We start from the raw sequence: 27,457 nt of genomic DNA on the forward strand, positions 1-27,457 counted from the left end.
ATGAGGGACTGGTAAGGAGCAGAATGACAGTTTTGCTGGAAATTTGCTTCTTTAACTCTGAGAAAGCTGAAGATGTTTTCAAATTTCAACATAAGGGGGAAAAAAGGACAAGTGTTCAAGGCCAGGTGTGATGGGGTTTGGATTAACCTGATCTAGTGGAAGGTGGGAGGAACAAGATGATCTTTAAGATCCATTTCAACCCAAACTATTCTAGCACTCCATGATTCTGTGATTAATATTATTTGCCAGCCAAAATTTCTCTGACAACTTTTACGCACACCAATGGATTCATTTCCAGTCTCTCAGGGAACACTATTTTTTTTTAAATATCTGATGGAGAAGAGGTGAAAAGGCACACTTTTAACAGCACCAGGTTTGGGAGGATCCTGGCTGTACTGCTCGTGGAACTGCTTGGGCTCAGCCCCTGCTTTCTGACCCCAGCATTCACCAAAACCCAGCTCCTCTGACTGCTTCTAAGCAAAGAACCCACCAGGATTTTGGACCAGCTCCAAACCCAGCTCCCTCCTCCTCCTCTAGCCATCAAGACATAAAACTGCTTGTGAAAAACGCCAAGCACTTGTTTTTAAAATTTTATATGTTTAATAGTAATAAAATGGTTATAAAAATAGTAATATAATTACAGTAATAATAATTTGGACAATTTGGATTAGGACAATATGAGACAATAGAAACAAAGAGTTACATCCAGGTACCTTTTTCTGGGTAGCATAAGCCCAAAAAAGGACACACATTAACAGAGGATTAACCCTTAAAAACAACAGCCTGTTGCATATTCATACATCTCATACATGATGCATAAATTCCATTCAAACACAGGATTCTGTCTGGTCAATGTCAGCTTCTTCCTCTTAATCCTAATATCATCTTCATGGCTGAGCAAGGCAGAAAGAAGTTCATTTCTTCTGATAATGGGGCAATAAATTCTCTTCCTCTGAAAGATTTAGGTGTCCTGTGGCTGCTATCTCGCTGCGAGTCCTTTCTTTAAAAAAAATCTTACATAGCATAGTTTCTATTATAACCTAAAACTATATTTAACACACTACTTAAGAAAATTAATACAGCATAACTTTCTAAGTCAACACATATAATATTCATTTTAACATTTGCAAAAAGCCAATCATAAAACACACATTTTTCACACCACTGTACCTGCAGTAAGTGGCTTTATTCCAGAAATCTTTGGTGGGATTTTTTTTGTCCCCTGGCAGGACTGAGTTACAGCATCGGAAAAAGGGATAAAAGCGCGCGGGCACGGGACAGCTGGAGCGGTGGCGCTGTCAGAGGGTGATTGAGGGGGACAGCAGGGACACTGAGGGCTCTAAAGGACACGGGCAGGTGCCGGGACGGGGCCGTGGGGCGGGCTGGCCCCGGGGCTGGGCGATACAAAAGGGCCGGGGCCAGCCGGGCAGGGCAGGGACCGGGCGGGGGTGGCAGCAGCATCCTCGGGGACAGCGGCAGGGACGGGCCCGGGGGGCTGAGGATGCTCTGCCCCGAGCAGGATGGGACAGGAAAACCTTGATAAGGGAGCTGAGAGGATGCTGAAGTGAGGTGGGGGCGAAATGAGGGAAGGAGGGGAATTTAAAATGGTTATTACTAGGGAAAAGAGAGGAAAAAATGTAGCAGTGGTGTAGAGGAGCGTGGAAGAGTGGGAATGCCCAAATCCCCAAACACGCACATAGAGGTCAGTAGGATCAGCTGCTTGAAGAGATTTTTGGGCAGCCCCATGCATAGGCTGCTTCCTGGACAGCATTTCTGACCAGCCCAGCTCCTGCTTCCTTGGGGAAACCTCGATAAGGATGAACCCCACCCCTTGCTGGAGATGCCAGCCCATATAACAGCCCTGGGGGGCCACAAAGCCACAAAGGACCCAGGAGAGGAGGATGAAGGGACCGACTGCTCCTTTGCTGAAGGTAAAGTCTGCAATTTCCTTTTTTTCTCATGTAATACCTCCTGTGTGTGAGATTTATGGAATGCACAGGCAACATTCAGTGCCTCCCATCCAGGGTTGTGAAAAGCATCCTAAGGAGCTCTGGGCAGGGCAAAAGATGCCTTGGATGGAAATAGGAGAGGAAGTGAAGTGGTATCCTCATGGTTCAAACAGGGCCACAGGTTCATTAGCAAATTCCCAGGCATCTGACCCCTCTGCCTGGACGTCACCTCTGGCTGTGGCACTGGAGCATCCTCTCAAAGTGGGTGTGTTCAGGCTCTCAGCTATGGACAGACCACCCCCAGGGATGTGCTCGGTTTTCAGCAGCATCTTCAGAGCTGGGGTTTTGTTCTCAAGGACAGCAGGGCTGGTGTTTGGAGCCCTTTGGCCAGGTCTCTTCTCTCACAGGTCAGCCCTTCACGGACCATGGGGGTACAGGGAGTGCTGGGGAGGGGCTGTGGGGTGGGGGAGACAATTTCATCCCTGGGAAGCTCTGCAATCTCAGATTGCTCCCAAGGAGCCTCCTTTGACAGCAAAGGGTGCCCAGGTGATGAACACTTTCCAGGGGTAGTGACCTGGTTTTAATTCTCACCTTGAAATAAGTGGTGACCACCCACTAGCGCCTCCCTGTCACCATGTCCAGCTGTTAAATTATGTTATCCCCACACTATTTTTGGTTTATTTAGTGCTCTAGAATCATTACTGGGCAATGAGGTGGTTCCCCCATTTCACTAAAGAAAACCAGGAGTACAGGCATCCATAGGTCCAAATTCATCCCCCTTGCCCTCAGACCCTTCAGTGAGGAGTTTAAATGATGAGCACAGTCACCCTTGGCTCCTTCTGGAGCCAACAGAGAGAGGCAGCCCCCTCTGGACACACTCTTGGGTCCTTGCTCTCCATGGGTGGCTGTTCCCAGTCTTTCCAGCCTATTAAAATTACTGCTTAATTTAATTGGGAGTGAATGAGTGAAGGTGTCAAAGCCCAGTGTGGGTTTATCCTCCTCTTGTCTTAGCTCATTCCCTCATTTCCATGTTCTTGGATCACAAGTAGAGGATCAAAAAACAAAAAAAAAAAAAAAAAAACACAAAAAACCACAAAAAACCAAAACAAAAAATAAAAATAAATTAAAAAAAAAAAAAAAAACCAACCAAACAAAAAAGATGAGGAGCACCAAAAATCCCCAGATAAACAGTCTTAGGTGCAGTAAAAAGATTTCCCTCTTTTTCAAACCAGTGGTAAAAATCCTACTGGGCTTCTTGAAGGACAGTTATCATAAATTACATTAAATTAGTTTGCATTCATGATGTGTGGGAAAAGGAAAAACCAAGGAGCAAGGGAGGCCATGCTGAATATGTATGGGCACTTCTACAGGCACTCCGGTTTGTTCCAGGCAAATTATTGCACCTCTGTGCCTCAGTTTCCCCACCCAAAATCTGGGGATGTCGATGGCCTTAGCTCAAGGGCAGTTACTCTTCTTTGGTGCTTAAATAAAACATGATGGGGCTAAACCAGCCCAAAGATCTCAGTTTAAAATCACCAGATACAACAGAAAATATAACTTAGAGAACTACAATATGAATATCTTTTTGTAGTGAAAGAAAAATGTTAACAAGGAGATGAGCTGGGTGGACAGGCACCTTACAAGGACTGCTGGTAATTCTGACACAGACTTTCTAAATAGCCTTGGGCTACTCACTTATTTTCTCCTTTATGCCTCCCTTTTTTCAGGAATTGCATGTCAGCACACTGGGACTGGGTGATGTTTCAGAGGCTCTCACTGAGGCCTTACTCCCACTGAGGCAGTGAGCTGAGCGCCCCAGTTTATGGAGCAAACTCAATAAACTTTGAGATACTCCTATTAAACCCCAACAGAGTTAAAAAAAAATTAAAAAGCTCTTGAAGCTTCTCCAAAACCCAAAGGTCTAAATAAAGTCTCTGGTTAGATATAGGCAATATTTTGCAGACAGAAGCAAACCTGATTTTTTTGAGTTTTAAGCTTCCTGGATGCTGTGGTTAAGATCAGGTTAAGATGAAACTGCTTCAAAAATCACCCCTGAGATAACTAATGTGCCTCACAAGGCTAAAATGTTGACCTGACTGACTTACCCACAGAAAAGTTGCAGAAGAGCCAAGAAAAGGTTCTACACGAGTTTTTGCCTCATGTGAGATGCCTTTTGGGGCAGACAGGGGGAAAATGAGGTGGTTAATTCAAAAAATGCAAAGGTTTGGACTCAAATATTTCCTTTGGAGAAGGTCAGGACATTAGGAATTGACTTTAAATCAATGGGATCACTCTTATATATCCCTTCCGTTCTTTGCACTGCTGTCACACCTGTGTACCTCTCTGTGCATGTGGGTGTAGACAGGAAAACCCAAGGCTGAGCTCCCTCCTCCCAGTAACAACTGCTCCCTGGAAAGCATTCATCCTGCAATCCAGGCTGGAAAAAGAGACTTGACAGAGAGCCCAGATGAGTGACTGCCCACACGCCAGGGGTATCAGAGAGCCCATTTTGGGAGTATCCCCTCCCCTCTCGCCCTGGTGACAAACCCTGCCAGCCACAGGGACCCTTGGAGGACAGCTGCCCCATTCTTTCCTCTCCTTTTCCTCACACCAGGCAGGGACAGATGTGGCTCTGGATCTGCCTCAGATGATTGGGTTACTCCAAGTGGTTCCAAAGGGCATGGACTGTTGGCTCTTAGTTTGCATATCTGCTGCTCACAAGGAATATAATATTCCAGGGTGGGCAAAAAGAGAGATGCTGGCTGTAAATGGATGAATTTATATTCTATTGACTTCCTTCTTTTCCTTCCTGGCTTTTAGGGCCATTCCTGCCAAACTTTTGTACTCAAGTATCTGTCCCAGTTAGCTCTTTAATTTCTAACTATTTAGCTACAATTTCCTAATGCACATTTCTTCATTCTGCCTGGTTTGGGTTTCATAAATCTTGGAATAGTGTGGTCTGGAAATTCAACTTTACTGCAACAGTCCCAGTTGATTCCAGTCAGTGCATTTAATACAAGTCTTGTTCCAATTAGGTTTTAACATCATCAATAAATTCCCATTTATACCGACATAAGATTTTAAAACCCCAGTCTACAAATTGGATCAGAAAGCATATATAAATGAGGAATTTTTGCCTACCTACATGGCTGGAATCAAGGATCTTCCCAGTAATTAAGTCTGTTTCCTCATTAATCACTCTGAATCCATTATCCGACCCTAGAATTTCCATGGTACTTTGATACAGGCCTATGAGAAATTTAAGAAAATGCTACCAGTAAGCACCACTTAATGGTTTTAAACTGAGGGCTAATAAGGCTAAGAAGAAGTATCCCTTCATTCATTTTTGTTGATAGCTGATATGAACAGATTTAGGCACTCAAAAGTCTGGGAACCCACAGCCTGTGCCGTGGCTCTGCTGAAATCTCTGGAAGTTTTACCCTGATGTCAGCAGGGCTCATCTTCCTCACCTCCTCTGAGTCAAAGGCCTTCATCTAACTGGGATGTAAATATTACACTGGGTTCTTAATCTCAAAATGTAGTTGAGTGCTCCTATAAGATTGATCAGACTTACATTTAGGAAAAAAAATAAGAAAAATAAAAGAATGGGGATATTTTGCTTTCCCAAAAAGAATTGGAATATTTTTAGGTGTGCTTGGTGTACAAATCTCTAAATAATGGAAATTCAGACACCACTCCTGAATCTGGGAACTTTTAAACAATATAATTCCCTGTGTCACTGAATGACTCCTTTCTGTAGAATTTGCATTCATTTGTTTGATCAGGTACTGAGGTTATTGAAATAATGACTGTATGAAATTCCCTGCCATTAATTTCTCTGGAAATCACAAAGAAAAGTCTTCATCTGGCTTTAAGACAAACAAACAACTTCCCCCAAAAGCCATTCATCCCTTCACTCCAGTCAATAGGGATATTTGTACAAGCAAAATTACTTAGAGCAGCATGTACAATATCAGAATCATGAAGTTTTTAAGTGGAAATAAATTTGAGCCATTTTTACACTCTTCACTCTGTAAATCCATTGCCCCAGCTGAGTATTAACATGAACAATGCCATGGGATGGATTTCCACCCCAGAACCTTTTGCAGACATCATTACATCAAGTACTGACACAGGTTTGAACAGCTGACAGGGGGAAAATTATAGGGGCAGAGAAACTGAGGTGGTTGTGTGTGAAATGTGAAAAATCAGCAATGTGAGACACTGGGGGACGCTGAAAAATTGATATTTCCTGAAGTAGCAACCTTCAGGGGAACACCTCTGCCACGGGGGAGGATGGAGAGCCCTGCAAGCGTGGGGAGAGGTCTGACCCAACTTCTCCACCACAATAAAATGCCTGGGGATTGACAGCAAAGTTGGGGAGGGGGAACCATGCTCTGGGGAGAGCTGGAGCCTCTAAGGAGTGTGTGCAGTGCTGCTCTGTGCTCTGGAGTGGGTGCTGAGCCTGCCTTCAAAGAGGATTTATGTTTCCTTCAAAGCTTGGGGTTATTCCTGTGCTGATTTTAGTGCTTCTCATCACTTGAGATCATTCCTTGGTCTTTTGGCTCTTTAGTAAGAGAAAACATGAGAGAAAGGCTTATTTGATTTTCCTGTCCTATATACTTGTATGGACTGGTTGTGTATTAGAAACTGAGGTATTCCCTCCCCTTTTCCATCCTCAGAAAAGCTTCCACTTAGAAATAAATAATATTTGTGAATCTGCTCCATGAACAAATTGATTCCAACCAGTTGTTTCCCAAACATGGCCAAAACTCCCTTTGAGCATCCCTGAGGATGAGAGTGTGCAACAACCCCAAATCAAGAATTAGCATAGGAGGGGACAGCAGGATACTTTGCTTTTCCCTTCTGAAGACAATTTCTATCATTAAATTCAGAAAACCATCCATATGTCTTGCTCTCTGTGCCATGACAGGCTCCTCTCAAAGGAGCACCAGGGCACTGCACAAGTTGGAACACAGGAAATTCCAACTAGATATCGCCAAACAGGTTTTTCACCATCAGCTTGGTCAAACACCAGGAAACAGACCCCAAAATTGGGGAAACTCCATCCTTGGGGGGATTCAAGCTCGACTAGACATGGTGCTGAGCAACCTGATCTAAGCTGCTCCTGCTTTGAACCCTCCGGGTCCTTCTGACCCAAACCACTCTGTGTGTGACTCTTGGACTTAAACTTGTTTCTGGTCAGCCAGGGCAGGTTCTGGTGAGCTGCTGTCTGGTTCTGAAGACACTGCCTGCTTGGCCAGGCAGCTCTCCAGGGCAGGGACCACATCCCTGAGTGTGTATGAGCAACTCCTCTGCTCAGGCAGGTCCTCCAGGTCCTTCCTCAATACTAATAGTAATGATAAAGTGAAAGGAAAGAACACAGTCTATCACCTCTCACTCATGTGACTTTTTTTTTAACAGCACACTTTAGTTTTTGAGGATTTCAGGGCTGTCAAAAAAAGTCCAGGACCTCCTCCAACATGCACTTTCAGAGAGATTCCAGCCTTCAGCACTGTGCAGAGGCACACACGGGAATGTTTGCTGACCCACAGGCACTGGAAAAAATCAGAACCACCTGAAAACATCCCTCCAAAACATCCCAAAGTGCTCCAGGGCACCAGGGAAGTTACAAAGGTTGTGCTGTCACTGCTTTTCCAAGGAGGAAGCAGACTGTTGGCTCTGTAACACGTCTGAGGAGCAGCATCACCCCTTCAGGAGGTATGGAGGATGGAGAGGAGGATGGAGAGCTCTCCTGCTGGCCAGAAGGCACAAGCCAGGCTTCTCTTATGAGATGACATGCTTCTTTATATGCCCATATGGATTAGGCTGCTATGGAATGTAAGGAAGTGTGTGGTTTCAGGGAGACATCGCCGTGCCCTCTGCTCCCAGCGGCTGCAAGGAGTCCAAAGATTTCCTGAAAGTGCATTTCATTTGAATTTGACTTCGTCAAACAGAGCCAGGCAGTTTATGTTCACTCTACCGCACCCACAGAGGGCACAGAGGGATCTGAACATCTCAAAAGGCTGCAAATTTCTGAATCCATACAGATTTGAGAGCTAGGATATATCCTGTACATCTTTCACTGGAAAAAGCATGGAGTAAGCAGAATGTGAGTTTCACTTAATCCAAATAATATTCACACTGTACTGAAAGTGCTTTTCAAGTGTTTTCTGAAAATCACTACATCCCAGAGAGCATCAATAATTCATAGAATCATAGAATGGTTTGGGGACCTTGAAGCTCGTCTACTTTCAGCACCTTCCTCTATCCCAGGTTGGCCTTGGGACTTCCAGGGGTCCAGGGGCAGCCACAGCTTCTCTGGGTACCCTGTGCCAGGGCCTCACCACCCTCACAGCCAAGAATTTCTTCCCAATATCTAATCTAGATCTACCCTATTTCATGCTGCCATCCATTCTCAGTAGGTGGAAAATGCTTTGGATTAAGTGACACAGGAAGAATTAAAAAGCAGTGGGTAGGATTGACTTGTGAGGAGCAGAACTGAGTATGATCCAGACGTCACAAAATTCTCCTCGGTACTCCCAGTCATTCATAACAAGGTCTTCTTTAAGGGGATTGAAATGAGTGCCACAGGCACAGGAATTGCTGTAGTCTCATCCTAATAATACAACACTGTGGAGCTAAACAGGCACACAGACTTGTCAAAAACAGTGAGATTTTTCCCCAGATCTGTATTGTCACAGCTCAGGACAGTCCTGCCATATCACAAATGTCCCTTCCTCGTCTCAGCACTGTTTGATATTTTATTCTAACAACATTGTCTAGCAACGAGCTCGGTGTATTTTTTTTGCAAACAGTGACCAGTTGCCTTTAAGCCCTCTAGGACAGCCTGGAGATATCCTGGATGTCTCCAGGATATCCTCAAGATCCTGTGACATGGAGCTGAAGGCTTCAAACCATTTCTCACATATTACTTTCTTCCACTATAGGCCACATATTCAAAACTCAAGGCAGTTTTCAATCAGTCCTAATTTATTTTAAGAAAGAATTTAGGAAATTTTTGAAGCAACTGTTCTTATCATTAAAGCCTAGGTCTGAAAGATTTTCAGACCTTCACATCCCCTGGGAAATTTTAGGAATTCCACCCCAAAGTACCCTTGGCAAACCCAATCTAGTTAGAAACTTAAAAATCATATGCATGTTTCAGTGTTTAATGTTCTCAACTTCATCATCTTCAAACTCCTGACTGGCCAAGGAATGGCCCTTGACCAGTTCTAATAGCAAAGCTGAGCTTAGGGGCTGTTAGGGTCAGTCCCAGTTGACACAGGTCAAAACTGTGCCAGGAACTGTGCAAAACACAGCAGAAACCACTGAGTTCCTGTGCCTGCACCTCAGCTCTATAAAATGTACCAATATAGACCCTGAAACCAGTGACATTTATGTTCCTCAGCCGCCAGGATGCTTTGCAAAATTTCAGTCTGAATCAGGGCTGCTGCATCTGACCCAAGCCCTGTGGTCTCCTAGATGTAATTCAGGAAAGCACTTGTCAAATCATTATTTCATCCTGCCCTTCTTGTACAGAACCAATTCCTAGGTTGTGATAATTCAGAAGAGAAATTTAGCAGAGAAAATTTATCCTTTTTTTCCTTCTGAGCTGCATCTAAGGAAGAATGGCCAGCAGGCCAAGAGAGGGGATTCTGCTCCTCTTCCCTGCTCAGGTCAGATCCCACCTGCAGAGCTGCCTCCAGCCCTGGAGTTCAACAGCAGGAGGACCTGGAGCTGCTGGAGAGAGTCCAGAGGAGGCCACAGAGATGCTCCAAGGCTGGAGCTTCTCTGCTCTGGAGCCAGGCTGGGAGAGCTGGGATTGTTCACCTGAAGGATCCAGGGAGAGCTCAGAGCCCCTTCCAGGGCCTAAAGGGGCTCCAGGAGAGCTGGAGAGGGACTGGGGACAAGGGATGGAGGGACAGGACACAGGGAATGACTTCTCACAGCCAGAGGGCAGGGATGGATGGGATATTGGGAAGGAATTGTTCCTTGTGAGGGTGGGCAGGTCCTGGCACTGGGTGCCCAAAGAAGCTGTGGCTGCCTCTGGATCCCTGGAAGTGTCCAAGGCCAGGTTGGACAGGGTTTGGATTAACCTGGGATAATGGAAGGTGTGCTGCCCATGGCAGGGGATTGGAAATGAATTGTCCCTAATATCCCTTCTAACCCAAACCATTCCATGGTTCTAATCATGAAAACTAGGCAAGAGTAAATGGCTCCTAATGGAATGAGCAGGCAGGGGTGTGAATCCTGGCAGGGGTGTGAATCCTGGCAGGGGTGTGAATCCTGACCCGTGCTCCCTCCCTGGCTTTGCTGATCAACCCATTGTCCACGTCTCAATCCCAGCTCTTCCTTTCTGCACCTGGTGGTCTCTTCACCTCCATGGTGATGAAAACGTGCTGCAGTCTGTGGCACTGTGGACTTTATTTAGTTGCCAAAATTGTCTCCCAGTGCCCCTGGAGACAGCCTAAGAATGGCCTCCAGTGGCTTTCTTCAGCTCTGTGCTGTGCCCCACCAGCACATCACCCGTGGCTGTCCCAGACAACCTGTGGCTCCTTGGAGGGTGCCAGGTGCTCACGTGTTGGCAAACGAAGCCAAACTTCTGTCTGGCCAGCTGAGCCTGTCCCAGCCCTGACTGACTGCATAAATGTGGGGTTTAACCCTGCAGTGGAATCCCATCCCGTATTTACTTTCTGCAGCTGTTCCCAGCCTGTTCTGCCGGAGCCTGGGATCAGCAGTGACTCCTCCTGCACAGCACGGGCCAGGATTGAGTTACAGGCACACACACACTGGCAAGGACACAGGAGAAGAAATAACCTAGACACAGGGCTAAGGTTTGGGAAAACTCACAGCCTGTCTGGGGGTTCAAGGCCACTGGCTTAAATCTGTTCTTTCCTCCCTTCTCTACTAGTGTAACCACACCCAGACCATGACAGAAGGTAAAAAACTCTAATTCTTCTCAAATTTTGTCAAGTTTGAAACATTTTAGTGCTGATGGGGCAGAGTATGAACAGAATTTTGTAACTGGAAGCTTGCAGGAGGTGTTTCCTTGGCAGTAAGGTAAGTGTTTCCATAGGGAATATTGAATTTAAGTTGCTGGTGCTTCCCTTGCTAATGAATACCCCAACAAGCAAAGAAAAAGTATGAAGAAAGCATAGGAATCCAGAGGTTACACAAATTAATATTCCTCCCAACACTGAGCAGTGAGATGACAAAAGGGAAAAAAAAGAAAAGAAAGAAAGTGAAAGAGAAGAGAAGAGAAGAGAAGAGAAGAGAAGAGAAGAGAAGAGAAGAGAAGAGAAGAGAAGAGAAGAGAAGAGAAGAGAAGAGAAGAGAAGAGAAGAGAAGAGAAGAGAAGAGAAGAGAAGAGAAGAGAAGAGAAGAGAAGAGAAGAGAAGAGAAGAGAAGAGAAGAGAAGAGAAGAGAAGAGAAGAGAAGAGAAGAGAAGAGAAGAGAAGAGAAGAGAAGAGAAGAGAAGAGAAGAGAAGAGAAGAGAAGAGAAGAGAAGAGAAGAGAAGAGAAGAGAAGAGAAGAGAAGAGAAGAGAAGAGAAGAGAAGAGAAGAGAAGAGAAGAGAAGAGAAGAGAAGAGAAGAGAAGAGGAAAGGAAAGGAAAGGAAAGGAAAGAAAAGAAAAGAAAAGAAAAGATCCCCCTAATCAAAATGTTTTTCAGAGAAAAACGTGTCAAGTCATTTGGACTTGATGATCTTAGAGGCCTTTTCTGACCTTAATGATCCAACGACTCTAAGTCCCCGGAAAACCACATGCACATGGAAAGGGGCCTATGCACAGGGCAGGAAAAATGTTGCTTTTGTCCTGTTTGGAAGCTGCCCCGTGCCCTGCTGCTCATGGTCTCTGGCAGCTGTCTCCTTGCTGAGGCTCCAGGTACAGCTGGAGGGCTCAGGGTGGCTCTGGAAAGTGATGCCTGACTGACAACTGGCAGGTGACTCCCCTTCAATGGACAAAGGAGGGGTCTTTTCTCCCTCCCACTTTGTCTTTTTTTCACGATTTAAAAAACTAAAAAGAAGAAAAAGAAAGAGAGGGAGAATAGGAAAAGAGAAAGAAGCAGGAAGGAAAGCGCCGTATGAAGGTGCCACCATGCAGGGGAGTTGGAACGAGACAATCTTTAAGGTCCCTCCCAACACAAACCATTCCATGGTTCTATGGAGAGTGGTGAGATCTCTAAGGTGGTGCCATAAGTGCTGCAGCACCCTGCTGTCCCCGTGAGCAGAGGTCAGTCCCTGTGTCCCCAGTCTCACGAGTCCCACTCCTGTTACAGGTCGGGAGCAGCGGAGCCGAGCGCGTGCTGCGGTCTGGAGCTATGCTCTGCTCTGGCTGGTCAAACGGAACCAAGCCCGTCTTCCTCGGAGGTTTGGTCCCCTTCAACCAGCTATAGCAGTGTGGAAAACACCAAGCCAGCAAAGGTTTGCCTGCCTCTGCCTCAGCCTCAGCTCAGGCCACCAGCCCTTCCTGCCGGATGGATCTGCTGCTGCTCCGAACGTCTCCAGAGATGCACCTGGGGGTGGGGCACCTGGAAAGGTTTGGGATAGGTGTTTGGTTTTCATAAGCATCACTGCAAGCAGGGCTACTCCAGTTTCCTTCTTCCCTGGAAGTGTTCCAGGCCAGGTTGGACAGGGCTTGGAGTGGTCTAGTGGAAGGTGTCCCTGCCCACAGCAGGAGGGTTGGAATGGGGTGGGCTTTAAGGTCCCTTCCAACCCAAACCATTCCATGATTGCCAGAGTCTCAAAATATCACATACAAAGCTGTTGGCTCTGAAACAGTCAGCAGATTTCTAAATCAATGTGGATCTGCAGAGCCACAACCATCTTTATTCTCTTACCCTATCAAACTTGCATCCACAACCTGTCTTTTGCTTGGACTGACAGTCCAAGTAATCTGTGATTAAATTATTTTTTAAAAATCATAAAGAACATGGGTAATATATTCTTGAAAACCCTCTGTGTCCAAGTGTCTTTTTTACTTATTTAATGCAAAAAGGAGCTGTAAATATCCATAATCTGCACAGCAAAGGTTTTTGACATCAGTTATCCCATATCCACTCAGCCACAACACACACACCAGATCACACATCTCCATGAGAGGTATCTTAATCTTCCCACCCACAACACACTGCAGCTAACGAAGTAAAAACAGCCAAACAACTTGAAAATGGCTTTGCTGACCCGTTCTCTGAGCCAGGCAGTGAATTCTGATCTAAGTTCAGACATTCAGCTCAGCTGGTTGTTCCCCATCTTCACCCCACCAAAAAAATTTCAAAGCAGTTAATAAATAAATGAACTAATGTGTATCAAAATAAGCTTTTTATGTGCATCATGCATGAAACCATTATTTTTTGTTGGATGGATGGGGAGGAAAGAGAATGGGTGCAGCAGAATGAGGAGTGGCATCCCTCTGTTCCAAAGCATTTTGGATCTCTGTTAAGGGCAGGAAATGCACATCTTCCCAAATGCAATGGAGCATAACTTCATTTTCTTTTCAGCAATGTCATTTGGAAAACCCAGACACACAAAGGGCTCCTGAGTCTAGAAGGTTTAGTAAATTCAGGTCAAAAGACAAACTGTTCCAAGGGAGGTGAGGGCCTGGCACAGAGTGCCCAGAGAAGCTGTGGCTGCCCCTGGATCCCTGGAAGTGTCCAAGGCCAGGTTGGACAGAGCTTGGGGAATCTGGGACAGTGGAAAGTGTCCCTGCCCATGGCAGGAGGTTGGAATGAGATGGGCTTTAAGGTTCCTTCCAATCCAAACCATTCCATTATTCTATCCCCTGGGTTCCCTTTCACTTCAGATGCACAATTAATCCATCCTGGGCAAGGATTGTGTGATCCCTGACAGGCCATGGATCTTAACCACTGAGATCTCCCATTTCAATCCTAAATCCCTGGGGGTTCCTGAGCATTTGATGTCAACTGATCTCATTTTTACCTGGGAATGAGTCAAAGGGGGATTTTTAGCACCTCATATCTCACTGTATGTCCTCTCCACACAAGCTGGGTTTGCTCAGCACCACATCAATGCAAAGGACACCTGCAGAGCACTGGGCTGTGGATCCCCAGAGCCTCCCAACAGTGGGCAGAGGAAGCCCCAAAATAAAAAGAAAACCCTGGAGAGCCAGGACATAAGTGGAAATAGTCCCACAATTTAAAAACTAAAAGAGATTTCAGCCAACTAGCTTGCCAAGTACCCCAGGGAAATCTTGTCAAAGATATGAGTGGGGAAAAAAGTGCCTGTGTCTATTTGCTCAATAACATGAGGAAAATAAAATATGCAAGACAAGACAGAAATTAAAAATTAGCTTCTTGACATGATGTTCCCTCTTGGTAAGCATCCTTTGCATTAGGGTAGTTTGGCAAAGGATATCCTCGTCATCTTCTGTTCCTCCTGCATTTCAGCAACAATTAAACCCAGATATTCCAGCCAGAGATTTCTTACACTGCCATAAAGGAGGAACAATAGAAAACACCAACAACTATTAAAAGGAAAGGTCTTTTGAATACTCAAAGCTCATAATTGTGTTTGATGATGACCTGGAATGAACCATCTTGCATCAAGAAGGACCAAAAATCCAGTTTCTTTCCCTGTTCAATTATGCTGTAAAAACCACAAAAAATGTTTTGTTTTCTGGTGAATTTATGAACCATTTTGTCCCACCAAAAATGTTTTGGAAAGAAAGACATAGCACAGAGTGTTGAAATTACCATGGTTCAGCTTTCTCTGCCATGCCATGAGCACAGCAGGACAATCTCACTCCTTCCTCTGCCAAGCTCTGTAAGACAGGAACATCCCTAGGATTTAGTCCTGGCACAGGAGGAATGAAGGGGGGTGTGGACAGCAGCATTTTCATGTCACACTCAGTGATTGTCTATCACCTTCTCTCATTTCCCTTCATCACTGTTAACATGATTTTTTACACTGATTAATTGAAAAAAAACCCACACTCTTTCTTTGAATTTTATTAGCCAAATAATTATGAGATAACCAGGATCAAAAATTACTAAATTCAGGAAAAAAATAATTCTTAGAAATGGCCAATGTTCCTCTGTCTTCAGAAGTACAAAAATTGATCCAATTTCTGTCTACTTGAGACCTAAAGTCCAAACCCCTTTGGAAACATCCTTCAGCAATTCTGCATTGAGCAAAGCTCCTGCTCACAGCAAATAAAAACAAGAGTGCAAATCAAATCTACCTGCAGAACATTTTTCAGAGCGTTTATGGTGTGAAATAAAGTGCAATTTTTATTGGGCATTAATTACCACAACTGTCAGTTTTCAGGAACCACTGCATTCATCCCAGAAGCCAGTTTTCCCCACATGAAATAAATATATATATACACCTGTATATTTACATTGAAAATATTCAGAATTGAAGAATTTTGTAAACTCAATATAATCCACCTCATTATTCCAGTCTTTCAAAAACAGATACTGACCACACAAAACACTTTGGGCACCATTATCAAGGAAGATCTCTGGTGATTACTGAGCACCCTAAGAACAACACTGTTCTCTCCTCTTTCTTTATAATTATTTCCTGAGAGGACCAAGATCTACCTCTTGACCCAGCACCATTTATCTGCTCTTCCACCAGCTATATCCAGGTTCTCTCAGGGTGTGAGACCATTTAATTCAGGTTAAAACCTCATTTATTCTCCCCTGAAGGAGCAAAGGTCTCCTGCAAACATGCAGAAAGCTTCTGCCAAGCTTCCCTTTGCTGCAAAAAAAAGAAAGAAAATAGGACAGACAAGCAATCACCCTGATTAACATTCTGATTAGCATTCACCCCATCACCTGATTAACTCTGCCTGATGCAACTTTATATGGTAAAGTCCTGCTTGAATCCTTTGCAAACCAACTTCAGGCTGGGATGATGAGACATTTGGGTACTTTGCCTTCTGTGTTTCTCACAAAAGCTGCTTATCAGCCATCAGATGCTGTGCACCACAGAAGCCCTGTGATATCTGGCATCTCCCTCACTGCTGCTGTGCCCAGGGCACCACCTGGGCACCAGGGGAGGCAGCAGAGGTGAGTCTCTGAAGGGATGGCAGGAAGGTTTTTACAGGCTTTGGAAGCTGTAGGTGTAGGCGGCAGCAAGAGGATTTCTCTGTGGTGGAAGTGTAGGCACATTTCATTTTAGCAGTTCAGTCTTCACAGTAAAAAAAAAAATATATATAGGAAAATGTGAAAAAAGAGAGAGGAAATTCAGCTACTACTATAATGGAAGAGCTTTTAGCAATTCCATAACTGATTAAAGGAAAAACAATTTGTTGTAGTTGCACATGTCAGTCCAGAATATTTATACAATCTTCCACTGCTCAGAACAGAGTGGTTTTCACAGGTAATGTGAAGAGCAATCAGAATATCAGCTTCTTATCAGCCATGACTTTTCTATCCTCCAGAAGTTCATTGCTCTGACCCCATCTGTCTTGTTCCCACTAATCACAGAGTCATGGAATGGTTTGAGTTAGAAAAGATCTTTAAAAATCATCTTGGACACCTTCCACTATCCCAGGTTGCTCCAAGCTCTGTCCAGCCTGGCCTTGGACACTTCCAGGGATCCAGGGGCAGCCACAGCTTCTCTGGGCACACCAGGACCTCACAACCCTCACAGGGAACAATTTCCTCCTCGTGTCCCATCTAAACCTGCCCTCTGCCAGTTTAAAATAATTTATCAATTTCTTCCTCATATCCCATCTAAACCTGCCCTCTGCCAGTTTAAAATCATTTACCCTTGTCCCATCACTATCTGCCCAGGTAAAAAAAAGTTGCTGTCTCTTTTCTAAAAGCCCCCCTAAGCCTTCAAAGGCCACAATCATTCAGAATTGTACATTGGTTGAAACAAAGGACCACAATTCTTTTTCTAGCCCAGCTGGGCTCAGCACAGCCAGTTCAGCCAGAAGACAAAGAATCGGGGATGGTCCATTCTGCCTGGCACACACCTATTCACTCTGACCTTGTATCCATCAGCACAGAAGGATCAGGTCTGGTTAAGAGGCATTTTTCAGGCTAAAATGGGACACAGGGTTTTTGTCACCCACCCATGGTCCACACCCCACCTTCACAAGGCCACATCTCTGAGGAGGAAACCTTCAGCAGTGCTTATTCTCTGAAATCCCTCCCTGGGATAGTTCTGGAAACTTCATCGCACTGTGGTCAGAATTTGCATATGAGTGGAAAAGTGGTCAATTTCCATTACTTATTTTAAGAAAAAAACCAAAAACCAAACAAGTCAAATTGAACCACAATGAGGTGAAAGGGCTCAAAAATCAAAATCCTACTGGTGCTTTTACAACTCTCACCAAAACTGCTCTGAGTCACTTATTCTGTAAAAATTTGGATTCTGACACATTCTTGCACACAAAATGTTGTGGCCAGGAGTGACTGCTCTGCAAGAAAAAACAGAAAAATAGGAACTTCCCTTCATAAAAAGAAATGGTTCTGGAAACATTCAAGATCAGGTTGGATGGGGCTGTGAACAAGCTGATGTTGTGGAAGATGCTGCTCGTTGCAGGGTGTTGGACTAGATGACATTTAAAGGTTCTTTTCCACCCAAACTCCTCTGTGATTCTATGATTTATTTTTTTTTTTGATTCCACAATGAATGACCAAGATTTTCAGATTTTACCTGGGAGCAGGAAAATGGCTACAGCAAAAATGAGTTTATTTCTGCAGGCTGCCCTATCAGACCTGCCTGGCAACTCTGAGTTTAAGCTCTGGGAAATACAGGAATATACTGGTGAGAAAACAAGCTTTCTGAATTTAGTTTGGTTTGGAAGTGGTGAGTGATGGAACACAAAGTAAGGGCTGGATTTTGGGCAAACAGCACTGACCTCTCAATGCTTCCTGAATGTCCCTTTCCTAAAATGTCACTTTGCAGCTCATTTTCTTAAAGTTGACTTCCCACCTACTGAGAATCCATTAGATATTAGTCATGCAAAGAACATTTCAGCCACTGGCAGCAACCACAGTTGATGTGAGACTGGTCTCTGTTAGATGTGCTTGGAAAATTTAGGCATGAAGTAGGAGATGATAATTTCTACTGCAGTGCAGTGGTTAGGGAGGAAAAATACGGATGTTTAATAGAGGAAAAACATGACTTGAGCTCTTCTGCTGTGTCTCCTGTGTAAGAATCAAGGAGCGGGAGATTGGTGCAGTGACTTCAGAGAATCATGGAATGGTTTGGGTTAGAAGGGATCTTTAGAGACCATCCAGTTCCACCCCCCTGCAAAGGGCAGGGACACCTCCCACTGTCCCAGGGTGCTCCAAGCCCCATCCAGCCTGGCCTTGGACACTTCCAGGGATCCAGGAGCAGCCACAGCTTCTCTGGGCACCCTGTGCCAGGGCCTCACCACCCTCACAGGGAACAATTCCTCCCCAATATCCCATCCATCCCTGTCCTGTGGCAGTGGGAAGCCATTTCCCTGTGTCCTGTCTCTCCATCCCTTGTCCCAGTTCTCTCTCCAGCTCTCCTGGAGCTCCTTTAGGCACTGGAAAGAGCTCTGAGGTCTCTCCAGAGCCTTCTCTTCTGCAGGCTTGTGGTGGAAGGATCTAGATCCACTCTATCACTCCCCCTTCCCAGCCGGGCAGGGGAGAGAAAATAAGATGGGAAACAACTCCTGGGTTGAGAAAAGACAGTTTACAATAACAGAAGTAAAAGTTTGTACACCAGCAAAGAGAATAAAAAGATAATTTTATTCTCTGCTTCTCATTAGTGAGCAATGTCTGGCGTCTTCCTGGGAAGCAGAGCTTCAGCACACAGAGCAGCTGCTCTGGAAGGCAAATATTGTAAATAACAAATGCACTCCCTTCATCCTTTTCTTAGCTTTTATCTGAGCTGACATCCTATGGTATGGAATAAACCTTTGGATAACTTGGGGCAGCTGTCCTGCTCATGTCCCCTCCCAGGATCTTTCTCAAATTCTGAGTTTCTCACAGACCACCACAGAAATTACCTCCACAATGCAGAGTGGGTCATGCAACACTTGTATGTATTGCATTGTATTACCTGTATGAAGGGAGAGTGCTGCTGTGTTTATAGGGATTTATAACATATACTCAAAAGGAAGAAAATACATTCTCTCCAGAAAGAAAAAAAATAACTGTGTTCCTACTTGTATATAAAAACCAATCTTATTTTACAGAACTATCATAAACTTAACTGACAGCAATTTAAAAAATGTGTAAAATTTTCTTTTAATTTACAGCAAGTTCAGTCAGCACTCCAGAGCTCCAGCACTTGGATGGTTGCTGTGGCTGCCCCTGGATCCCTGGAAGTGTCCAAGGCCAGGCTGGACAGGGCTGGGAGCAGGCCTGTGATAAGGGAAGGTGTCCCTGCCCATGGCAGGGGATAAACACCAAAAGAGACTGATTTACCCATGAGCTTTCCCATCTATTCTTGCCACCCAAAATCATCCCAAGGTCAGATTTATACCTGTGTCCTTCTCTGTTCCCAAAGGACTCACCTTGACAGCTCAGCTACCCAGGGTTTAGATGCTGCTGCTCTCAGGGCTGTTTGCTGGGGTGCCCTGTATTTCCTTGGTAAATGGCAGGGTTTGTGAGGCTGGCACAAACAGCTGGACTGGATGATGCTGGTGTTAAATGGGTGTCTTCCAGCTCAGGGTATTCTGAGGTTCTATGAATAAGGAGCGAAACAGCCAAGGACTGCTGGGAGAAGGGTCAGAGGAGCAATCTGGGATCTTGAATTCACAGAATCACCAGGTTGGAAGAGACCTTCAAGATCACCAAGTCCAACCCAGCCCAAACACCTCAACCAGACCATGGCACCAAGCAACACATCCAGTCTCTTTTAAACACATCCAGGGATGGTGACTCCACCACCTCCCTGGGCAGAACATTCCAGAACTTGATCATTGTTTCAGTAAAAAACTTTTTCCTAATGTCCAACCTTTATTTCCCTTGGCACAGCTGAAGACTGTATCCTCTGGTTCTGTCAGTGCTGCCTGGAGAAAGAGACCAACCCCCACCTGGCTACAGCCACCTTTCAGGGAGTTGTAGAGAGTGATAAGGCCACCCTTGAGTCTCCTTTTCTCCAGACTAAACACCCCCAGCTCCCTCAGTTGTTCCTCACAGGGCTTGTGTTCCAAGATGACGATGAAAAGAAACAGCCAACCAAAGTTTGGGACTGGAATGGGTCTCTTTAATGACTGAGATGACAGAGTTAGTCTGAATGAAAATCTGTGCCTCTATTTCAGCATCAAATCTGAATGCAGAGTGGAAAAGTCCCAGGGCTGTAAAAGCAAAAGCTGTCTCTAGAAATGCATTTGTAGGGAGTTCACCACAGATGGGGATGGGTACTGATGTAACAGGATGGTAACAGGATGATCCTTAAGGTCCCTTCCAACCCAAACCCTTGGGTGACCCCTCCTTCCCCCTCCCAGAAGGAAGAAGGCCCACAGGGAAGGTGAGGAGGGCTCCTACTGGGTTAATTAATTTAATTAATTAATTTTTCATATAATGAATCCTGTACAACTTCACTGACACTGAGGAGGAGATGCCACAGGGTGAGTCCCTGGCTCCTGAGGGTGCTGCTGGTTCTGCAGAGCCACTCTGTGATTCCGAGATAGTCTTTGAAGGGACAAAGTGTCACCAAATTCCAACACACTCAGATTTGGGTGCCTGAGGAGTCTCAGCCAGGTAAAGTACTTAAATAGCAACTTACTCTTAAGAGAAGGGGTAGGTTTCATTTCAAAGGGCTCTTGATAACCTTTAAATTTTTTTGTTGTTGTTGTTTCAGGAAGCCTTTTGTAGTGTCCCAGTTTCCTGATCTCTAGCTAAGAGAAAGCTACGTGTCAGAATAAGACAAATCCTTTGGGGTAACTTCTAATCTCATGGGGAAAATATTTTTCTATTTTTTCTTTTCTTTTTCTTTTTTTTTTAATTCAGAGCATTAAGAATTACAAAATAATTATTTGGAACTTGGAAAAATCTTGAAATCAGAAATTTCAAGAGGCACATTTTCTCCTCAGACCTTCACATCTTGCTTACGACAACTGCCAACAAATGCGTTCATGCTTCGATATAAACCATGGAAATAATTTTTTTTTTTTTGCCATTGTAATGTTGTGGTGCATCAGCCGTGTTCAAATGCTAAACTATTCACCTTTCAGCTGCTTAGGTAACTCAAACCACTGACGCATTTAAGGTAGACAATTTAGAGTGAGGTTGGTTGAACTTGACCTTCCATTACCTCGTAGGCTTTCAAAAACATATTTTGCTTCTAAAATTGGCAATTTTACTGACCCACTTTGAAAGGATATTTCAGTAAATTGCATTAGAGAAAACCCCTTCTGAGGGGACCATTTCCTTTAATGTGCGCACCTCTAACTTGAAGAGGGAAACTGAAATATACATTTAATTTCTGAAACATCAGCATCTTTAAAACAAGCGGATATAGGTCACGGTTATCCCAGAACCCGCAAACTAAATTCTACCCTTATTTGCATCCTCCTTTGGATGGCACAAGGTGAGTAAAATTTGGAACTTAGATATAAATATTAAGCAAATATTAAAAAATCTATACCTTATCCACATCATTTTTATTGAAAAACCCACTAAAATTAGACCTGGGAAATGTTCTGATCAGCAGCTCAAGGCTGTTACACTGAGAGTCACTTCATGGGGCACTTCTGAGCTTCTTGAAACCCAGTGTCAGAGCAAAATTATGGGAGTGTTTCCTAAAAAAAAGAAATGTCAGAGAATAAACTTGATGTTATAGAATCCTAGAATCGTAGAATGGTTGGGGTTGGAAGGGAACTTGAATATAATCCAGTTCCACTACCTGCCATGGGCAGGGACGCCTTCACTATCCCAGGTTTTCCCAGCCCTGTCCAACCTGGCTTTGGACACTCCCAGGGATCTAGGGGCAGCCACAGCTCCTCTGGGTTACCTGTGTCTTGTGTCATTTTGCATCTCTCAGCCTTCACAAAGTTTCCCTGGAACCCCTCTCTTCTCTCCCTAACTTAGGAACTGGAAGTTTAACTACATCCATCACACTTCCCAAACTCCTTTCCTTAGGAACAAAACACTGCCCTCATAGCACAAGAGCAGGAGAATGAAAGCAAAATGAAAAGGTGGCAAGCTCAAAACAAAGTTCACCCATTTTTTTTTTCTATGTGGTCAGTGACTGACTTTTGGGAGATCACTATCACCAAGCATTCTGATCCACACTGAGATATCACACCTGAGGTTTAACTGTGAATAAAAGTAGCCCAGTTCAGAGGAGAATTCAGCTTGAGCAGGGACATTGCTCCTCAGACATCAAGAAAAATATGAGAATATGAGAAGAAGAATATGAGAGAGCACTTTGATGGTGGCCAGCTGTCCAACATCTGCCCAATCTGGGGTGAAAAGACATCAGACCGACCAAGGAGTGAACAGATCCAAATCTGTGCCAGCGACATTTGGGTTTGATCCCTATGGCATCCCAATTTAAAATCAAATATTTTGCACCCACAAATTTGCAATGTTTGTGATTTTGTCACCATTTGAGTGATATGGCTGAAGAAATGACATCATCTACAGATCTAAGACATATCCTCTATTCCACATGTGTTAATGGAACCTATATGAATACACTGCTTAATTTAGGTTATGGTCGGAAACCGCACTTAAGGTTGGGGGAAAAAACACCTACTCCAAATTATTTAGCACAGCCCAGAAACCCTTATAAAAGGTCCAGCAGCAGATGTGCCCAGACACCTTCAGCTCAGCAAAACCCAGGACAAGCATCAGAAGCAGTAAGAGAAGGAAGGAAGGAAGATGTCTCCAACTTTTTGTGCCTCTCTGGTAAGAACTTGAATTCTGAGTTTATTTTCCCCCAGTTTGACAGAGATATAGTTCAATCATAATTAATGGAATAGAGATCTGCACCCACCTTTAAAATGCTTGTTTACATCATTAATAATTAAAAAACTAAAATGTGAGAATGCTCATGGGGCAGCAATGAGACTGCACATCAGTGACATGGAGCTCCCACAGCATTTTCTGAGGCAAGAAATACATTGAAAACTCAACCTTAGAGTGTCTTTCTTTTTGTTATACCCTTTCTGCTATCTTCTGTGTTATATTATTTTCTATAATTTAACATTACAACCAGATTAAAACAACTGGGTGTAAATACAATTGTCAGCACTGTGAGAATCATTTAATGAGAACAAAAGTGGATGTGACATATGGCACATTTTTCCATAATTACTCCAACCTGGAGTAGGGGCTTTAACCACCAGTTAGGCTGACTGTGGATGAATTTCACACCTGTCTTGTGTCCTAAATGTACCAATTCTCCAATTCTCTCCAGCTCAGACCCCTGCTCCTCGTGCTGCTGGCCGTGCTGTCAGCCAGCAGTCCTGCCCAGGGGAAGGTGATCAAGCCTGGGCTCAAGCCAGAGAATCTCTTCAAGCAAGGATCTGCTGGATGCCTGACGCAAAAAGACTCAAAATTCCCCCAAACTGTGAGAGTCAACCTCAGCATCAGCAGCACGAACCAGGACACCAGAACCAGTCCAGATGTCAGCAACCGCTCTCTGGCTCCGTGGGATTACAGGTATAATCCCTGTCCCTATGGCCTGGAAAAACACTGGATGCCCTGGCCAAGAAAAATGCTTTCATCTCTATTTTCAGTGTTTCACAGTTGAGAGATTTTTGGAAATATGAGGGTATCCATGGCTGTATAATCCTCTTTGAAAGAGAACCAGCACCAAAAAAAAACACATGGTGTAGGCAATATACAGAAGGCAAAGCAAACTACTTTTATAATTTAATAATTAATTTGTATACTGGGGCAAGCTTTATCTTCTAAAGCTTTCTTTATATAAAATATCATTAAAAAGTACCTCAGAGGGTTAATAATGCATCAAATTCAACAGTGGTGTAACACCAACATTTCATGTTTTGGGGAGGAACTGAAGGATTTGATGGGGGTGAGTTGGAGTAACTCGTAACTTGTTAGTTGGAGTAACACATTGGAAAGCTCAAATAATTTCTGCTAAGTCTTTCAAAGCCAGTGCCAGCTCAAAGCAAGTCCTTTGAAAGGCAGTTGCATGCAGCCAAACATCTAAAAATAACCAATATTTAGTTACTTACATTTTATTTCGGAAAAACCCGCAGTCTTGGAGAATCTGCTGTCCCCCCATAGAAGGATGCACAGTTTCCCGAGCAGGGAGCCCAAAGTCATCCAGACTGCCCTGCCTTTGGGTTCAAACATTCCCTTTGCTGCCAACCCCCAGGATCGACGAGGACCACGACCGCTTCCCGCGGCTGATCGCGGACGCCGAGTGCCGCCACAGCCGCTGCGTGACCCCCGAGGGGCAGCTGGACCACGGCCTCAACTCCGTGCCCATCACGCAGGAGATCCTGGTCCTGCGCAGGGAGCAGAGGGGCTGCCAGCACTCCTACAGGCTGGAGAAGAAAAAAATCACCGTGGGCTGCACCTGTGTCACCCCCTTGGTCCAGCACCAGGCCTGAAGGGAGCTGGAGGTGCAAGAGCGAGGAGCCACGGGTAGCTTCCTTGCATGGAAGGGGCCTCCAAAAAGCTGAATCAAGCCATAAAATTTGCCAAGAATACATCAGAATATATTGAAAATTAGGTGTCTTTGGTAAAAAAATAATGTTTTCCCCCAAAATCTTGAACTCCACAAATTCAGTCTAGACACCTTCATGTGTCAGGTTGAAAAGTAATGGGAATTCTAACCCATCTTTAGTTTACACTTTGAAATGTCTATTTATGTAAGTCTATTTATGCTGGTGTAAAACATTGTAAAAATATACTATATGAATATATATTTTTTTAATTATTAAGGTAATTTTTATTTATCTTTGGGTAATAAAAAAAAATCAGTGAAAATCTCTTTGGTATTCTCCTTTCTTTCTAAAGAAGTGTTCCTGATAAAGCAAAAAATCACTGTATCATGACCATAAAAGAGATTTACATTACGTTATATCTTCCAACTCTCTTGATAACATCTACCTCTGCAGCAGTAGAATGTAAAGCCCATGAGGGAAAAAAAATAGGGAAAACACCATTTTGCCAATAGAGAAGCTAAGACACCTGGAGGAAAATTATTTATAAAGTGGCATCAAAGAGATTCACATTAAAGACTGACAAGCAAAAAAAGAAATTTCTGCTGGGTAATTACCCAGTTATCCACCTAATTATCCAATGGGAAAAGGATTTGTAAAGATGGGTTCAACACAACACTTTGAATGCTTCTTTGGGGGGAAAGGAAACTCCCTCCCCTAAAACAGGGAGTTCATTTCCACTGCTGAGCTTTAACTACACTCCAAAATCACCTGTGAATCTCAGCCCAGCCCACTTTCCGTGGAGCAGACACCACCTGCGTACACTGGGAGAAGTTCACGAGAGTCAGGTGGGTGACTGAAGCAATTAACCACATCTGGCAGATTGCAATCATGATTATTCTCTGTGTTCATGTTTTCAGCACGTTTTCAGCACTTCAAATGTGGAGCACGCTGACACAGCACTTGAGCCACGGCTGGATGGCGCTTGCGTGGGTGGGTGTCTGGCACAGCCGGTGGATTTATTTAAAGCACACTTGGGTTAAAAGTGCCCCAGTGAACATGTTCTGGGGTTCAGAGGGCAAGGATGGCTGGTGAAGATGTGGATGTTTTGTTTGCTGCTGTCTCGGGGAAGTGTGGGCCTGCTGAAGCACTGGCAAATGCAACAGCAAATAAAGAACTCATTAGAGTTCTTATTAGAGACACAGAGCTCAGGGCCGAGAGTCTCTAATGACAGGAAAGGTCCTCTCAGGTGAAAGCATCTCCTCCAGATCCAGCTGTGATCATCCCAACTTTTGCTGCTGAGAATTACTCCCTCCAGCTATTCCAGTGAGCCCAAACCCTCCCTAACCTACTCCAGGTGGGTCAGCTCCTGTAACCCAAACCCACAGCATAGCCACACCATTCCCTGACCTGGCAGATAAACACTGGGCCAAGGAAACACTGATTAACTCAGGCTGACCACAGCACCTACAATCACAGCAATGGACTCCTGTCCACACCTTCAGTTACCTTCAAACACTGATAAAACTTTGCCTGAACAGAGTAATCTAGGAGTGTGTGTGATCCTAATTTAGCTAGTTTCTGACCTTATCTCCAGTTATTCTTCCTTAAGGTCTCCTGTAGGTCCTGAAGTTTAACCCAGCTGACTGTCCCACAAGTATTAACCAAGAATGGACTTAAAAAAAAAAGAAAAAAAAAACACCAAAAAATAACAAACCTAAACCAAAAAACATCAAGGAACACTCATCCTTCAAGGTTTTCAAAGATTTATATAAATATCAGTCCAGGAAGACTGAAACAGAACTGACTTCCTTGTCGTTTAGATAATCTTTTAATGTCCTACCACTCCTAGAAGGAGTTTTGTCAAATGATCTGCAATTAGCCCAAGTAACTTCCAACAGTTAAAATCACAGAAAGTCCAATCCTTTCTTCCCTGGAAGTCATGTGCCACTAGCTGGAGTTGGCGCATGTGTAGTGGGGACTGGAAAATGCTGAGAGAGCTATGCTGAGGTGGAAAACCTCAGAACCAGGTCAGAAAGAGCTGACACAGCTGGAGCATGGAAAAGCCAACAGCTTTCTGCTGACAAACCTCGCAGATCAGTGTCATCATCATGGAATGATTTGAGTTGGAAGGACCTTAAAGGTCATTTAGTTCCAACCCCCCTGCCACGGCCAGGGACACCTTCCACTACCCCAGGTTTCTCCAAGCCCCATCCAAACTGGCCTTAGTGAAGATACACTCCCTTGCAAAAATCCAGCATGATTTTTGGTGAACCATTTACCAACCCAGCTAAATCTGAGCCTTAGGACAGAACCACTTTTATTTATTTGGACAACTCTGTGCTCACACCTACGGGCTGATTGGGTGTTCTACATGCTCCTGCAAAAGCATTTAATAGGTTTATTAACAAGATGGATTTATAGGGCCAAAGGACTGTTTTCTTTCCTACTGCAAGCTCTCTCCTAACTCCTGGCACCATGAGCCAAGAGATTTTCCCTCCTGATTTCCTTCCTTGCTGTGTTCAGTTGGAAAGGTGCAGAATAATCCAAAACCAATGCATCCTGACAAGGGTGACCTCATCAGCGTCCTTATTTTTCTACAGTCAATAATGACACAATGAGACACCAAAGAGAGTGGAGCTCCTATTTCACCCATGCACAGCTCTTATCAGTTTGAGGTTCAACAGGTAAGGATTGTTCCTCCTTGTTTTCAAAAGTTTCAATGCAAATTTCTGCTAATTTGATGCTCTTAAGTGATATTGTCATTGGAGGGAGCAGGGCGGAATTGCTGCAAAACCCTCTCCAACATAAAAGTTTCCAGTTCAGCACTGCTCCCCATCTCAGTTTCATGTCAGTTTGCAAAACCTTAGCAGCAGTGTCTTGGCAGCCTGTGAGTAAAACCCAGCAGGAAGGGAAGTTTGAAATTGGATTTTTGCAGATAATCACGCTCATCATTGCCACT

At 44.3% G+C, this 27,457-nt stretch overlaps 1 protein-coding gene across 1 annotated transcript; it reads left to right on the forward strand.

The window, feature by feature from the left end:
• The first annotated feature begins 1,515 nt into the window (after positions 1 to 1,515).
• On the forward strand, positions 1,516 to 24,809 carry IL17A (interleukin 17A). Its single transcript, XM_005424965.3, has 4 exons — positions 1,516 to 1,931; positions 22,568 to 22,765; positions 23,277 to 23,521; positions 24,204 to 24,809. The coding sequence occupies exons 2-4, from the start codon at positions 22,739 to 22,741 to the stop codon at positions 24,439 to 24,441; spliced, it is 510 nt and encodes a 169-aa protein (XP_005425022.3). The 5' UTR covers positions 1,516 to 1,931; positions 22,568 to 22,738; the 3' UTR covers positions 24,442 to 24,809.
• Positions 24,810 to 27,457: the final 2,648 nt, after the last annotated feature.

The sequence above is a fragment of the Geospiza fortis genome, unplaced genomic scaffold (genome assembly GCF_000277835.1).
Source record: "Geospiza fortis unplaced genomic scaffold, GeoFor_1.0 scaffold106, whole genome shotgun sequence".
NCBI classification, from domain to species: domain Eukaryota; kingdom Metazoa; phylum Chordata; class Aves; order Passeriformes; family Thraupidae; genus Geospiza; species Geospiza fortis.

Coding starts and splice junctions, on each gene's coding strand:
- IL17A (XM_005424965.3), top strand. CDS start 22,739: ATGTCTCCAACTTTTTGTGCCTCTCTG. Junction 22,766..23,276: donor CAACTTTTTGTGCCTCTCTG/GTAAGAACTTGA, acceptor AATTCTCTCCAG/CTCAGACCCCTGCTCCTCGT. Junction 23,522..24,203: donor CTGGCTCCGTGGGATTACAG/GTATAATCCCTG, acceptor GCCAACCCCCAG/GATCGACGAGGACCACGACC.